Below are 16,439 nucleotides of genomic sequence, written 5' to 3'. Positions count from 1 at the left end.
AGTCCCTGCTTTGAGGTCATGGAAACATGCAGTTCCCAGTAGAAGCCAAATGAAAGCCAGTTGAATCAAACCTTTGGTACCCTACAGCTACTGAGTCACACAGCCCAGGATGCAGCTGTCCCTCCTGATGCCATGACAGCACACCTATGATAAAAGTCAGTGATGAGTGCAGGATGGCTCTATCTTCTGTCAATCTCAGTGGCACCTTTACTTATGGTGCATTTTATTTTGCAAGGTTGGGAGTGTTCTCATTTCATGTTCTTTCCCTCTTGGGTGTGAAAACTCCTGAGGTTTGGGAAAATATTCCTGCAATGACTGAATTGGATTGGACTCTGATGCTTCATGTAGATTTATAAGCCTATATCCTAAAGACCACTGAAACAAAAGTTTGGTTGTCAGACAATTAACAGGACACTGGTTCAGCAGAAGAGCTAATCATGCATTCAGCTTCTTGCTGTACAAATGTCCTATTTTACTTCAATTAAGTATAGGATTAATTTCCTGCATAGTTAATTTAATATAATTTGCTGTAGTGATTTATTTAAAAAATAGATATGGCTTTGTAAAATCAATTTGTCACGGGTAATCAACTAAGGGTAAGGATAATGTGGTCATAGCTATGGCATCATGCCCAAACAGTGAATAACAAACACGCTTGCCTTAATACTCTCTCTAGTAACTGAGTTTGTAGTAGTGCAGTCTTAGGGTGATATTCGAATATATTATTGCTGTGTAGATAAGAAGCACCATGCTTCAAGGTAAAAAATAATCACCACAGAATTAACTTGATCTTTTCTTTCCTCTGGGGTTAAATTCTTCTATAATTATCCACTAAGAGATCTCTTCCATCTGTTCACCAACACTGCTAAGACACAGGACATTGGGTCTGTGGTTTGATCTGAGTTCCTTATAGGTGGTGTGTAAGACCAAGTAACATTCAATTGCAGGGCATGAAGATGTCCCATTCTTTTGGGGGCAAGCAGAAAACTCTAAGGCATAAACACTGTTGGACTGGAGACCTTTCCCTGCTTTCTCTGCCCATGTTTGGTGGTGTCTTCTGTCTTCCAGGCCACTCAGCCACCTCTGGAAACAGTTTAGCAACATCTTCTGGGGAGGATGGTGAGGGTGTCTGGAGCAGTCTCTTTTGCAGTCCCAGCCATAGGGATCTCATTCATTGCTTTAAAAATTAGTAGAATGAAAAGCATGCAACAGCCAAAGGCCCTAGACTGAAACAATTAAAGGAATGAAATGTTCCAGGCTTTGTTTGTTTGCTGGTTTGTGTGTTGTTTGAAATAAGAGCTATTGGGCTCAGTTCAGCTGCTGGGTTATCAGGGCGATTAATCTGTAACATCACGAAATGAAGACTCCTTTTCCCACATTTCTGGCAACTGCACAGGGATGAGCGTCTGGGATCTACCCTTCTCTGCTGGTGTTGTCCAGGCAAAAAAAGCTCAACTCAGTAAAGTTTTATGACAAGGTAACATCTAGCTGATCAAGGGAAGCCAGTTGATGCAATCTTTTTGGACTTCAGTAAGGCTTCCAATATGTCTCTCAGAGAATCTTTCTGGACAAAGTGTCCAGCCCACGGCTGGATAAACACATCATGTGGTGAGTGAGCAATTGGCTCATGGGTCAATCACAGAGGGTAATAGGGAATGGGGTGACATCAGACTGGTGACCTGTCACTAGTGGGGTTCCACAGGGCTCCATCTTAGGCCATGTGCTCTTCAACATCTTCATAAATGACTTGGACACAGAACTGGAAGGGATACTAAGCAAGTTTGCAGACAACACAAAACTGGGAGGAGCTGTTGACTCCCTCGAAGGCAGGGAGGCCCTGCAGAGAGACCTCAACAAATTAGAGGACTGGGCAAACACCAACCATATCATGTTCAACAACAGGAAGTGCCAGATTCTGCACCTGGGATGTGGCAACCCTGGATGTATGGACAGACTGGGCAATGAGATGCTGGAAAGCAGTGCCATGGAAAGGGACCTGGGGTCCTGGTCGTTGGCAAGTTGAATATGAGTCAGCAGTGCCCTGGCAGCCAGGAGGGCCAACCCTGTCCTGGGGGGCATCAGGCAAAGCATCACCAGCCGGTCGATGGAGGGGATTGTCCTGCTCTGCTCTGCACTGGGGTGGCCTCACCTTGAATATTGTGTGCAGGTTTGGGCACCACAATGTAAGAAAGACATTAAGCTCTTAGAGAGCCCTCCAAAGGAGGGCAACGAAGATGCTGAAGGGCCTTGAGGGGAAGCCATGTGAGGAGTGTCTGAGGTCACTTGGTCTGTTCAGCGTGGAGAAGAAAAGACTGAGGGGAGACCTCATTGCAGTCTACAATTTCCTCATGAAGGGAAGAAGAGGGGCAGACACTGATCTCTGTGGTGACCAGTGACAGGACCTGAGGGAATGGCCCAAAGTTGTGTCAGGGGAGGTTTAGGTTGGATATTAGAAAGAGGTTCTTCATGCAGAGGGTGGTTGGGCACTGAAACAGGCTCCTCAGGGAAGTGGTCTCAGCACCAAGGCTGACAGAGTTCAGGAAGTGTTTGGACAACACTCTTGGGCATGTGGTGTGACTCTTGGGGATGGTCCTGTGCAGGGCTAAGGGTTAGACTCAATGATCCTTGTGGGTCCCTTCCAACTTGTCATATTCTGTGATTCTGTGAAAGTCCACTGGCTTGCATTGTCTCTTTTCTCCACTGAAGAATTCTGCATATGGAGCGAGGGCTGTACCTGAAAGCAGCAGATGTCCTACCCTAACTGCTAAAACCAGCCACTGTCAGTGCTAGTTTCATGGTGTTTGACTCAGAGTGTGATGACAAGGGGTACACAGTGGACTTTCACTACTGGTCACTGGATTTTTCTAGTCTAGTTGCAGCTTCTCAGTAGAGGCTGGCTGCTGTAAAGGATCACAGGGTGACATACTGGATGTGCATGTTCCCACAGAACTATCTGATCAAAGGGGAATCACTGAGCTACTGTTTGCTTCCATAACTGGTCACAGTGAAACAGATCTGCTTCACAGGACAAAAGTCTAAACATAGCTCCAGTTTCTGAGTAATAGGGTGTATTGCAGTTTTTCCATGCTTCAGAAACAAAAAGCTGCAGTGGGGAACCTAAGGATTACCTCAGTCAGATATTACCTGCTTTGTGCAATGCTCCTAAAGGCCTGCTGCTGTGATATTTGTCGCTTTTTGGTCTATCTTAGCATCACAGGGAAAGCTGCAGGAAATTCTGTGCCAAGAGTGGCAGGGCCTGGTGATTGCAGAGAGCACTACTGGGACAACTGCAGAAACCTCAGTAAATGGAAACTCAAGACAAGGCAGCAAAAAAGGGTAAGGCACCGTTGAAACAGTGGTAAAAACAACTCCACATAGATTATTAGGTTGCTGCTGTACCAGTTCATGGGCTTCTCATCTAACAGAAACTTAATGAGAAATATAAAAAGCCCAAAGACTTGAATGACTCCTGCTGTTGCTCTAACAAGAAAAAGCTAAATGAAGTAGGAAGCTGATCTTGGAAGGTAATCTTCTTAGATGAGTACAGGCTAAAAGTGGAATAATCCCTGAAGTCTCTCATTTCATTTGTAGTAGTTTGGGCTGAAAGCAAATGCAGCTGAATTTTTCAAAGCTATAGTGCGCAGGTGGGTCTGCCCTTCTGCCTGCAATAGCGGTGAATGTGGCTAGTCTGCTTTTCTGTAAAAAGGGTAGGAGGTACAGATGCTCCCTTTCAAAAAAAAAAAACCTACATTGCTGCTGAATATTTCTGAAATAGTTTTGGGGGTGATGAATAATTCTGGATTCAGAGGAGGATGCGTGAAGAGGCAGAAAACAGAGAAATGTCTTCTGCCTGTCCTGAGAAAAAAAATATTCTTTTTTCTGGGTGTAAAGGTGTGTGGTGAGACAGGTCTTCACTAATACCTGAGTGGATTCATTATAATTGGGTTTTCCTCCTGAGCAGGAGGAAAAAGGTTAATTTTCTGAGGACAAACATTTATCTGGTCCATTGACTGTTCAGAGGACTGGGGGAAGGGGAGAATAAGACAGAATAAAAAGATGGTCTACTTTTTCACAGGTCTGTTGTTCTTGATTTGTTTATTATAGCTGATGATGACAGCAAGGTTCTGCTGAACAGCTTGTAGAAACAACAGAAAGATGGTTTCCTTTCCCTCCATCCCACCCCTGGAACAGATGTGGCTGGCAAAATTGCAAGTTGAAGGAGCTTTGCTAAAGCTGTGCTCGTATGGATGGCATGGAATATAAACCATTTTTAACCAGGGTGCAGGCCTCCTTATGATATCCTTTGAATTTCTTTTTTTGAGATGGGGGAACCTCAAAGGATTGGAAGTAAATCTGCAACTCCTCTGGGGAGACAGCAATGGAAAGTATACTTCATTGGAGGTTCCTTTGTGTATTGTTATTGAGCAACCTCTTGGGACCTTAATCCCAGGAAAGCAGGGACTGATCTATAACTGTTTTCCAATCTCAGGAGCTCATGAGTAATTTTTTTTTCTATTAAAGAATGTAGTAGGCATCAAGGAGATAACCCCAAGGAAAAAGAATATATTAGACTAATTAGACACTAGTCAGCAAGCATAAGGTGGGGAATTGCTCTGAATATCTGGATTACCCTTGTGAGTCAGAATTGTTATATTCTCAGCTATATTCTCTTAAAGTAAACTCTTTTGGGACGACACTTTCACAGGGGTATGGGAACATTGCTAATTTTAAGGCAAGAATTGATTGCTGGAAAATAGTAATAAACCTGAGGATTGTAGTCAGTATCAGTGAGCTGATACTGTGTTAGTAATTATATGAATCACCTGAAATGTTCCAGAATGCAAACTATTATCTGAAAATGGCCACAAAAGGCTGTCTTGGGTTTGAGGAAGAAACTTTTCCATGGATTCTGTTCCAGAAAGCAAAAATCTTGCCATTATCTTTTCAATTCCAGACTTACAGAATTCCTAACTGCTGAGTATTTATTTGGGTAAGAACTGATAAGTATTTCATCATGAGCCCTTCAGATCAGACTCTGTCTCTTTTTGCTTGCCCCTTAGAAAGCTAATCACCATTCCCTTTTTTATTTTAATTGGTGTGCTTGATATTAGATCACTCTGTTTCTGTGAGACTTAGCTTGCTGATGCTGTTATGCTTCGCCTTTCTGTGTCTTTCTCCAGTGTTGCCAGTTTAAATGACCTTCTTAAATTAGTGTGGTGAAGCTTAGTTCTTATAAAGTAATTATATCTTAGCTTTTTAATCCCTTCTTATTATAAGTTCCAGAAGCAACAAAAGGCTTAGACTAGAGCAGTTCTCTGCTGTATCATGCCTGACACTTAAGTCTATTGGGTTGGCATTACTTACTCTGTTTGCAGACTAAATAGGTAAAAGCAAAACTGAGAAGGAAAACAGATACCCTATCGTGAAGGGGCTTGACCAAGGTCACACAGCAGAGCTGTTTGCAGAGGGCCCTGACTCCCTAGCAACTACTATCCTAGTCAAATATATGGAAGCTGTGGAGCTGCCTGCTGTGTTGCTGTGTATGTGAACACGTCTCTGATTATCCTCTGAATATTATTTCTCTCAATTTACAGAGAAGACGGTGCACAATTATTTGCCAGTAGGTTTAAAAGTGTATCTGCAGATCTGAGAAGCAGAGAGTTGAACAGTCATGACACTAGCGAGAAATGAGATTCAAAGCACTTGTAGGAGAGCTACCAGGGTATATTGATTTTGCTTACAAATTTTTTTTAACTACTTGGCTGCTAAGATTTGCTTCCCTTGCTCAACATCCCAGAACAGTTCTCTGGTTTAATACAGGTATTCTGTTTTTGTAGAAAGTGGAAAGGAAGCCTGTTGACCTGGAGCTGAATGGCAAGCCCCAAGGCATTTGTGGGAGGAAAAAAAGTCATCAAGGCAATCCTCCTTTTTCTTGCACCTCAAGTGAGAAGGTCAGGCTCCTGCTACTCCTTTATTGAGGAGGAAATAGTCCATGAGTAGTCCATGACGAGTTATACCATGGTCATGTACTCCTGTTTACATGGAAACAACTGCAGCAACAGACATCCTTTCTCTTTCCTTAGACAGCTTTTCTCAGTTGTGACTTATATTTTTCAAGTCAACTTTTAAAGGTCAACTACACTAGGAGGAGCTCTTCCTCTATGCCATCTCTCCCTGTTCAGCTACCTATTCACTAAAGCTCTGAGTTGCTTTTGTATGGGCTGCTTCTTATATCTGTCTAGCTTCTTATATCCTCTGGAATTCTTTTGGATATGTAAGCCCCCTTCAGGGTATGAAAGAAACACTGATTCTGCTGACTCTTTTTGACACTACAGTTTTTGCGCATTTCATGATAGCTTCTTCCTGTTTCTCCTTATCACTTGTTTAGAGAAGTGGCTGAAATGTTCTGTATTTTGCAGCTTTGCTGTGGCATTTCTTTTTCAGAATAGACAAAACCTGGGCTATGCAGTTCCCAATGCCCAGTTTCTCAGTACATGTCCAAGATAACATTGGTCTATTTTTTTTCTTCAGTAAGTTTAATTTGTAGAACTGTAAAGATTATGCAGATAACATGCACACAGTACTAACTTCAGTACTTTCTAGTATCGAATTGGACTCACCCCATAGCCATTCATGTCAGTCATGTTTTATGACTGCTTCTACCTGTTACACTCAGACATTCCCTGTATCAGAAATAGTAGGGCCAGCAGGACTAGGGAAATGATTCTTTCCTTCTACTTGGCACTGACAATGCCACACCTTGAGTACTGTGTCCAGTTCTGGGCCCCTCAATTCAGGAAGGACATTGAGGTGCTGGAGCAAGTCCAGAAAAGGGTAACAAAGCTGGTAAAGGGTCTAGAGAGTCAATTATATGAGGAGCGGTTGAGGGACCTGAGGTTGTTCACCCTGGAAAAAAGGAGAGTCAGGGGAGACCTTACTGATCTCTACAAATACCTGAAAGCAGGTTGTAGCTAGATGGGGGCTGGTCTCTTCTCCCAGGCAACTAGTGATAGGGGAGGACAGCCTCAAGCTGTGCCAGGGGAGGTTTAGGCTGGACATGAGGAATAATTTCTTCACTGAAAGGGTGATTAGACATTGGAATGGGCTGTCCAGGGAGGTGGTGGAGTCACCATCCCTAGAGGTGTTTAAGGAAAGACTCGACGTGGCACTTAGTGCCATGGTCCAGTTGACATGGTGGTATTCAGTCACGGGTTGCACTCGATGATCTCAAGAGGCCTTTTCCTACCTAATCGATTCTGATTCACACTACAGGGCAATAGTTTCCTCAGCACCAAAGGCATTTCTCCCACAGCGGGTAGCTCATCAGGTGTATGTAAGTCCTCAGTTTGAAGACGAGAACCACCAATCCAATATTCTTTACTAGCAACTGAACGCATGGATGGCATTCTCCATGCTGGAGACTTTTGGGGTTTATTGACGTTTTCTGTGCAGAGGACGGCAGGAATATCTAGGGTACAGTACGGAAGCGCCGTGCAAGGCTCCTGCCTCGGGGGAGGCGCTCAGTTTCACGCGCGGAATGAACAGTGAACACCCTTTGCGCCTCTCCTTCCCCCCAGAGGAGCGGGTGCAGTAGGGCGATGCCCGGCCAGAGCCGCCGCCATCACAGGACCAGACTCCCGGCTTCCCTCCCTCCCCCGAAACTACCGCTTCCGGCATGCCCCGCGCGCCGCCTGCCGCCAGCGCTGCGCGGGGATTGGCGGGAGCTCAGCCAATTGAGAGCATGGGTCTGGCCCGGCGGTCCCGCCTCCTCTCGCCCGCCGCGGGGAAGCTTTGAAAAAGTTCTCAGGTGCGCGGGGACCGCGCTGCGCCCCGGGAGGGCGGGCGGGTGGGTTTTTTACGGCTTGGCGGGGCCCGGCGGGACGCCCCCGAGTCACGGGGGTGAGGCTGGTTTGCGGCGGGAGCGGGTTTTCTGGTGCTCGCGGTGCTTCCCGGGGCGAGAGAGGGTTGGGCTGGGTCTCCGGCTGCAGGCGCATCCCGGGATCCCGGCCGATGGGGCGGGCGGGCGCCGGAGCCCGCTGGGCTGGGCGGCCGGGGTGCGTCAGACGGTTGGGTTTCCTCCTGTGTAAGGAGCGTTTTCTGTAGACGGGGCAATGAAGTTTCCTTCTTGTGAAGATGTGGAGGCCTGTGCGTCTGCGAAGCTGTAATAGTTTTGCATCATGGCAAATATTTACGATTTTTGCACTTACTGCATTATGAAACCTTTCGTCTTACCTGTCTGTATTAATTGTGTTAATACTATGAATGTTGCCTAAAGAGTCTGTGTGAAACAGCGATGTGCTCAAAAACACGTATATGTGTGGTTTGGGTTGTACTGAGCCAAACACCATCCCATGGGGTTTTGTTCAGTAGAGTGGAATGACAAAAAAAAAAGAGGACAAATGTACATAACTGAGGGGGAAAAGGATCCATAGCTGCAGAATAGTCTTACCTGCTACATAAAATGGTCTTAAGGTTTATCTGGTATTTTTGTTCATTTTTTGAATAAATAATGTTATCTTCTTCATATACTCAGCTTCGGTCTGTGGTTTCTTTTACATTGTTGGCTAAATTAAAGAATTCTTTATTGAGTGTGTTTGGTTTGTAAACTGTACATAGAACATTACGAGATGGGTTTGACTGATCATCTTGACTCTTGCATGCTAAAGTATCTTTCCAACCCTTCAGGCTTTTTGTTCTTTTAACACCTGTCATGAATCCTGGGTCACCAGAACCGAGTGTGTGTTCTAACAGTTTATGTTCTAGGGCTGAATGCTTACTATGGTTGCTCTACAATTCATGTTCAGGCATCCAAAGATAACTTATTTCTTTCCAGTGCAGTATAGCATGAGGAGTTCTTATTCAGCTCATGACTGAGTAATTTCCAGCTTTCTTACATCCCAGAAACACCTGTCTTATAAACATTGCTGACTCTTCCATTCTGTTTGGCATGATCTCATACATGGTCAAATATGAGGAGATGTAATTTAACAAAAGTGCTTTCAGAGTGGTAATATAACTTAATGTGATGCAGACTTACGGGGGAAATCTGTATCACATTGTATCATTTATATATAGGTATATATATGCACATGTGTGCACACTTTCCTGTTCTTTAGCAAAGAGTGAGTGAAATTGCACAGTAATATTCAAATCATCTTTCAAAAATTTTTTTTTTTGTTTGCTGTGCAGGTTGAGGAGCATGGCTGCTAAGAAATTAAGAAGAGCACAGTTGTCTCAGGAGCTGTGTGAGAGGCTGAGTCGCTGTCAGATCACTACCTGTCAGGTGAAAATGTTATTTTGTTTACGGGGTATGTTTTTTTTGTGGTTGGTTTTTATTTTAGAGGTGGTTTTTTTGTGTGTGTTTGTGTTGCTTTAATGCACGTGGTGTTCGCTTTTTTGTAATTAAACAGGAAGCTTTACTTTCTGTGAAGTAGAGGGCATTTCAGACACCATCTGGCCTGCTGCTTTGTAAAAATAGAGCTTTAAAATGATAGATGCCTAACTAAAACATTTAAACTTTTATGGACTTACTACCCCTGTGGAGGTAGAGAAGTTGTGGAAACAGCTCTGCAGAGAACAACAGCTCTGCCCCTCACCAGGGCAGAGAGGGGGCCCTGGTGGACAAGAAGCTGTCCATGAGCCAAGAGGCCCTATGTATTTCAGCAATATGCATCATATATAGAGAATCTCTGCCTAGCACTGCAATTTGGAAGACTTAAATGTGTTTTTAATGTGTTTCAGGTGGGCAAAATGGTGTTATCTTGTTGCAGTTCCATCACACAGATCTTAAATGGTTGGTCCTCTTAGTCCATGTCTTTTAAAATATGAATACAATTTCTTTTAGTATACTGTATGAGGAAAAGGTAGGAGAGATACAGCATAATAGTGTATAACGTGGCAGAGTTGGTACACCTGTGGAATGGGTACCAGTTGTATATAGTTTGCATCAGTTTAGTCCCCAGCCTGGATTCCTAGGTTGAGCTCCCTGAACTGCTTTATTATCTTTCAGGACTTTTTATGTCTTTCCCTCTTGGAGCTAATGAAAGTGACGGGACAGAGCTACTATGAGGTGCAGAAGCTTCTTTGTAAAGTCAGCCGAGCTTGTGCTCCCAAAATGCAGACAGTAAGTATACTTGTGTTGATACTGTTCTTGATAAAATATGAGGGAAAAACCTGAACATTGTCACTCATCTTTTTAGCCAGGAGGCATGGAGCGTCTTGGTTTTATTGCACAATTAAGTAATATTTTTGGTTTTAAATTTAGATCTCTGACACACTTTAGTTTGATGCAGTTACATTTATTAGGTGCTGTAGCCTCAAGAGATTGTTCAGGCTTGCAGCATCTGTTCTGAGTGCAGTAGGGAAATAGGTTATCCTCTCTTGCAATCCAGCATGTAAAAATTGCTTCTAGTCTGGATCCTGCAACTAAAAAAACAAACGAGTTGTTTAATACAGAAAAAGACTAAGAATTTCAGTATGAAAATTTTAGATATAAAAGTGGTGCTGAGAAGTGAAGTGATCCTGAAAATAATTTCTTGAGGATTTTTTCTAATGAGCTGTAGTGTGCCTTACTCTACAGGTAAGACACTCTACTGAGGGGAGTGCAAGAAGGAAACACATTAGCTGCAAGGCAGTGGCTGGATTCTCTTTTGGCAAAGTGGAAAATGATGAATGGTTAGAGTACCTACAGAGGCTTATTCAAAGACTTGGGACTGTTTAGCAAAACTTTCCTTCAACCCGCTTAGTTTCAGATTGGTAATGAACGTCGATGAGGGAGTTTTTGGTTTTAGATTTCATGTGAGGGTTTTGTGATGGTCACTAACCATACATATACTGTTTACTTATTTAGAACTTGGATTTTTATGGGTTAAAAGCAAACCTTTTTGAATAGGAATGGAGAAAACTTCTGTCATTTCGTTATTAAAGGCTTATTATTTAATATTGTGGTGAGGGAAATAAAAAAGACTTTAAAATTTACTCTGTGAGATATAAATGGGATGTAAGTGTGATGAACTAAGCAGACTAAAGTTGAAGATAGGAGTACTCTGCTCATTGGCAACTGTTGTCATACCAGGTTGATGAAAGCAAGTACAAGTCTCCTATTTCCATTTAAAAAAGACATTTTCTGATTTGTTTGTTGTCTTTTGTTTTTTTCCTCCCTCCTCCTGCAGGCTTATGAAATGAAACTAAGGAAGTCTGTCAGTCCCTCTTCAGCTTTTTTATCCACCACGCTGCATAGTTTGGATAGAGTCTTGCATGGTGGAGTACCTTGTGGGTCCCTCACAGAGGTAACTTGTTTAATATATGTTACTTCAGTTGAGCATTACACCTAGAAGTCAAAAATCACTCCTTCACTTCCTTTAAAAAAAGTGAAAATTTTCACAGGAAATTCGTGAGAATTGTTGGCTGGATTTTGCAGCGGGAAGGTTGCAGAACTACAGATTACATATCTCTCTATCTATTTAACTGTCACTCTCTAGACTTTGGATAATGCTGTCTTTTTTTCTTTGAATTTTATTTACAATTAAATTGGTCTAGTATCTGGATTTCTCTATGGCCTCATGGAAAGTGATAACATGCATAGTTTCTGTAATCCGGAAAGGTGGGATTTGAGTAGATGCTCATAGGAGTCACAGAGTATTATAAAAATACAAAGATGCAATCTCTGATTGCACTAGGAATTTGCTGACCTGCAAATGGAGTTGGAGGAACTTATATATTGGAGAGAGTATCATTATATGTGTGCCCTGCTCCTGGGTTATTCCCCAAGCTATCTGGTTTAGATTCTTGTTAGCGACAAATCCATAGCTAGATGGATGCTTTTATGCAGTGTGGCCGTACTTGCTGTCTTAAAGTTCTGAAGTCATCTGTGCCCTGTAGAAGACCTATATATTGTGTGAGTCATGCTCTGAATATAGACAGGTTGAAACAATTTTTTCCCTTGAACGCCTTAACAGTCCTTAACAAGTGCTTTTCTTTGTAGAGGACTAAAAGTGAGAAGTTATGAAAATCATACTGTGAAGAAAATAAATTTTTTCCACACCTTATAATCAAGCTAGATTGATTTTGATCTCAGATAGAAATGACTCATGAAAACAGATAGTGACTTAAAACATACTAGTGTTTAAGCAACACTGAGTTTAGACTAAACAGTTTCTACTCTAGTAAACTCTTATGTAATGAGGGGATATTAGTTTTTAAAGATTCTGAGTCTTTCTTTTTTTTTATGATGTACAGGAATATACACCACTCAGGTCATAAAAATGTTTAAGAACAGATATTGATTAAGAACTTATATTGATCTCTCATATCTAGGCCTAACTTTGTTGTCAATTTACTATAAGAAATTTGGATCAGAAGAACTTAAGATCAACACTGGGAGTCTTTAAATTCTGGGAGAAATAGCTTGCTAAATTCGGTTTAATTGAAGAAGAAAGAGCTGTTACTGTATGTAGTAGCGTGGTATGCATGGTCCTGACATTGTAACTATACTGCTGTTGAGGATAGTGCCTTCACAGGAGATGAGTTTTTAGTTGCTGAAAATATTTTTATCAGCAAAGCAGTGACTACACTAGGTGTACTTTGATGTCTTTTCTTATCTCTTATTGTTCATCCAGTGAACTGATGAAATAGCATAGTCCATGTCTGAAATGAAATGATGCTTGCTTTCAGCTAGGATGTGGATTTCCAGGATTTCCGTGTGGTCTACTAACCTTTTTTTTCCTGAAGGCAGAGAATGGCTGTTCCCATCTTATGTTGCTTAATGAATGCTTATACATTGTGGTTTAGTTGAAATGCAGGGCCACTGCTGTGCAAGTGGGAGAAAAAAGTAGAATAGAGATGTCTTTTCTGTGATAGGACTGACTGGCTCATGAGTGGTGCCCAAATATTTGGAGTACTGAATATGGAATATTTTTTTCTGCTTAAAAACCAAGTTGATGTGATTTTGGGTCCACAGAGCCACACAGTTATTTTACGAGGCTGCTGCGATGAATATTTGTCTTTGTTTTTAATCCTAAATTGGAGCTATCATTCAGCAATCAGCGTGGTGTATCTGACATATTCTTGCATGAAGACCAGGTAGAATGGCTCTGGAGCGTAATAGAATTCAGGCTTGCTGATTGCCACGTTCTTGGCATTGCTTCAGAGGGAGATCTGGGAAAAGCAGTGGTTGACATGCTAGGAGTTTTAGAGGAGCTTAGCTAACCTTTGACTTCTAGGTTTTGTGTTGGTGTTTTTTTCTTTTTTTCTTTTTGTTAATTTTATTTTGAAGTAAGCTAACCAAGCAGTTGATCTTAAACTGTGGATGTCAAATATAATTTTCCTGAGAGGGTATAAAATAATGCTCTACAGGAAGTTAATGCGAATGCTTAATTTTGCAGTGCTGTTTATTTTGTACTACTTTGTAGCCTGGTCGATTTTCACAATACCCAATTTTAATATTTTCACCTCAGTGTTTCCTTAAAATACTTATCTCTTTAGATATGAGGAAATCTGGGAAACTTGCAAATCTCTATTTTAACAATGGTCATACTCTCTATGTATCATCATATTTAAAATTAGTTGGGGGGAATTAATATATTCAAAGATAGGCTGAACTTTTATCTAATTGTAAATGAAAAGCACTGCACCAGGAAAGGTGTTTCACTTTAAGTTTTCTCCTGAAAAAAAGCTTTTGAATGTTTTTTGTATTCTAACATATTTTGGTTAAGAGTGAGAAGACCTGCCTGGTGCAGTTCTCTTCAGTGGGGGATCTCACTGACAGACAATGATGTAGATGTCTGTACAAGAACTGCCAACACTGCGTTCTTTCACCTGTACCTTGGGCTTGGTTGACAATACTGATACATAATAACTCTTTAGTCAGGAATATCCTATGGAGAACTAGGTAGACTCCAGGAATTAAATTAATAACTCAAGAGATTAGAGGTGTCTAAAAAAAAATAAATATGTATTGCTTTTTATTTACTTTTCAGGTATTAAATATAGAAAGTTCTGTTCAAAAGTATGCTGGTACAGCATTTACTTCCTGACTGGTGTGGCTAAATCATTGTCTTCCTGTTGGTTTACCCAGCAGTAATGGTGGCTGGAAACTTGGAATTTGAGTGCATGAGCCACAAGATTAAGACTTGTGGTGGTTGTCTTCTACAGCCAAAGCTGCTTGCGTTTTGAGTACCAGAGGGATTTGATTTGTGTTACACTGTCTCAGACCATTTTTTTCTCCAAACCACTGTGAGATTTTAAGTAGGAAATTAAATCATAGCTGAAATTCTGTGGTCAAATGTCAGAGCTTTAGGCCAACTCGTATGAGGAAAAATTAAATTAATTACTTTGTGAATATTGAAGAATTTAATCTCCTGGTAGCTGAAGAAGAATTAGCTCCTTGTGACTTCATCCAAACCCTCCAGGTGTGCCAGAGAAAATAATATATAGCTTATTGAAAAATAAAAGTATATTTTTTTTAGGCAGAGGTAAATTAAAAACTGTTGTAGTCTTCACATTTCTATTTGGGTGATTTTTTTCTGAGCAAATTCAGAGTAAAACAAACCAAGCAAACTTTTTGCTGACATTCAATTTAAATTATATTAGAGGAATTTTAACTAGGATGGTAGTGTTCAGAAACACTTGCTGAGTATTCTGGCTACACTGAACCTGTAGTAAATACAATAAAATGTAGTTTAAAACTGTTTACTGTGGATTATTTAAAAGTCTGTTTTAATGCCCTTTAAAGGAATACTGATGAAAGATGAAGTATTGTTTTTGGGAATAGAAATGCTCTCCTGCTCAATTGGCTTGCTTCCTTATACTAGCTTGTCCTGCAAAGCTCCTTCTCTTTCTCTGATACGATGCTCATATCCTCAGACATTTTTATAGCAACTCTGCTAAATTAGTTCCTGCATCAGCCACTGAAACGTTGATTCCAGTGCACCTCTCAGGCAAGGCTGAAATTACAGGCATTTTTACAGGATGTCCTCACAGTTATCTAAACATTTTATTTTAACAATTGGATTGATGCCCTCCCCTCATTCATTTCAAGTCTTCTTTTTAACCAGAAACAGCTGGTGAGGTTCCTTGGCTATCACAGTCTAAGGAATGTGTATTGCCTCTGTGTTTTTTATATATGCTTTGGGTTTAGATTAAAATGTAGCAGCCATTGTTGATATGATATTCTGTAATTTAAGTGCACTGGCTGAAGGACAGATAATTGCATAAATACGACTGATTCGTGATCTCTAATTCTCTAAATGCAATGTGTGCTTCTAAACAAAAATCATCTAAAGCTTCTGTTGCATCAAAGCTTCAAGTAGATTGACTGATATGGCTTGGCTTTCAGGCCTTGTTTAAAGACAAAGATGATTAAAGGGATTTTAACCAACTGTTAACTGTAGCTAATGAGGTCCTTCCCTGTAAATTTTCTGTGCTTCAACTCATGCTGCTGCTACTTAAAACCATAGCAATATTGTAATACCTAGTGGTTAAAGGGTGTCTGTGCTTAAAACCAAACTCTGGTGTGTGTAGTCTCAAAAATCAGTTTGATTTTGAGTGTCTCTCTGTTTTAAGGTTTCTTTTTGGCAATACTAGGTGTTTTGAGGAGGTATGCTTCATTTTGGAGTTTAATTTCCCTGGAGAGGCTTGCTTTTACCTGCTAGCATCAGAATGAATCCATCACTCTGTTTCTAGCGCCTAAAGTCACTCAGCTGTTTTTCAGCCCTCTTAAGTATTTAAGATTTCATCATCTCCCTTCTCAGAAGCAGTTACAATGTGGGATTGTATTTAAAGACTCGCCATAGTAGTAATGAACTTACAATTATCTGAACACAGAGCCCAGCATTCATTTACAATCTCTGCAAAATCTACAGTGGATAAAGAACAGCAGACTGCCATCTCTAGTAGAAAAATATTGTTCTCAGAAACTGGTGATCTCATCAAACAATGTATTCTTTGGATCCCTGTGGTTTTTTTCTTCAATCAAAATTGTACTGGAACCTTAACCACAGGGGGCTTTTAGTGAGCACAGGTGAAAGCTTAGAATTGGCAAGCTGGTCTGGATCATTGAATGGTGTTGGTGTTGAAATATGGTAATAGGGAGTTAACACCAATGAAAGAATACATACTACAGAGCAGAGTGTAGTCTCTGGGGCAGATAAAATCTGTTTTATGTATATATATGGCTCACACTGAACATTCAGTCTTTAAAGGATATAAGCAATTATCCTTGTGATTTCCAAGGGAGACCTGGTTTAACCAAAGTAATGATGATTCCTAAGCAGTCATTTACATCTGTGAGCTGGTTAGCTCTGGACTTTGTTTTCAGCTCTAAAGGCCATTGGTGACACGTGAATGTCAACTGTGAATCGCCTAATTATTCTCTATTTTAGAAGGTAGCACAGGGATGGAAGAGAACTAGGTGTCTCTAGGGAGGATCTTGTGAGTGAGGG

The 16,439-nt window shown here is 41.2% G+C and overlaps 1 protein-coding gene across 12 annotated transcripts in view; it reads left to right on the top strand.

Moving 5' to 3' along the window:
* Positions 1–7,751: 7,751 nt before the first annotated feature.
* The window catches only part of RAD51B (RAD51 paralog B), a 426,980-nt gene continuing 418,292 nt past the window's right edge, over positions 7,752–16,439 (top strand). For 9 of the 12 annotated variants that reach the window (XR_004357586.1, XM_032691028.1, XM_032691026.1 and 6 more), the window contains exons 1-4: positions 8,049–8,161; positions 9,190–9,283; positions 10,010–10,123; positions 11,172–11,288. Coding sequence is in view for 11 of the 12 variants with exons in the window: in XM_032691028.1 (XP_032546919.1) it covers positions 8,112–8,161; positions 9,190–9,283; positions 10,010–10,123; positions 11,172–11,288 (375 nt within the window). In the remaining variant the exon portion in view is untranslated. Of the gene's footprint in view, positions 7,808–8,048; positions 8,239–9,189; positions 9,284–10,009; positions 10,124–11,171; positions 11,289–16,439 lie in introns of those variants that run through there. The other 3 variants (XM_032691024.1, XM_032691022.1, XM_032691023.1) reach the window with 3 other exon arrangements.

This window comes from Chiroxiphia lanceolata, chromosome 6 (genome assembly GCF_009829145.1).
Source record: "Chiroxiphia lanceolata isolate bChiLan1 chromosome 6, bChiLan1.pri, whole genome shotgun sequence".
Lineage (NCBI taxonomy): Eukaryota > Metazoa > Chordata > Aves > Passeriformes > Pipridae > Chiroxiphia > Chiroxiphia lanceolata.
The sequence above is the reverse complement of the archived record's forward strand: the minus strand, read 5'-3'. Positions and strand labels throughout refer to the sequence as shown.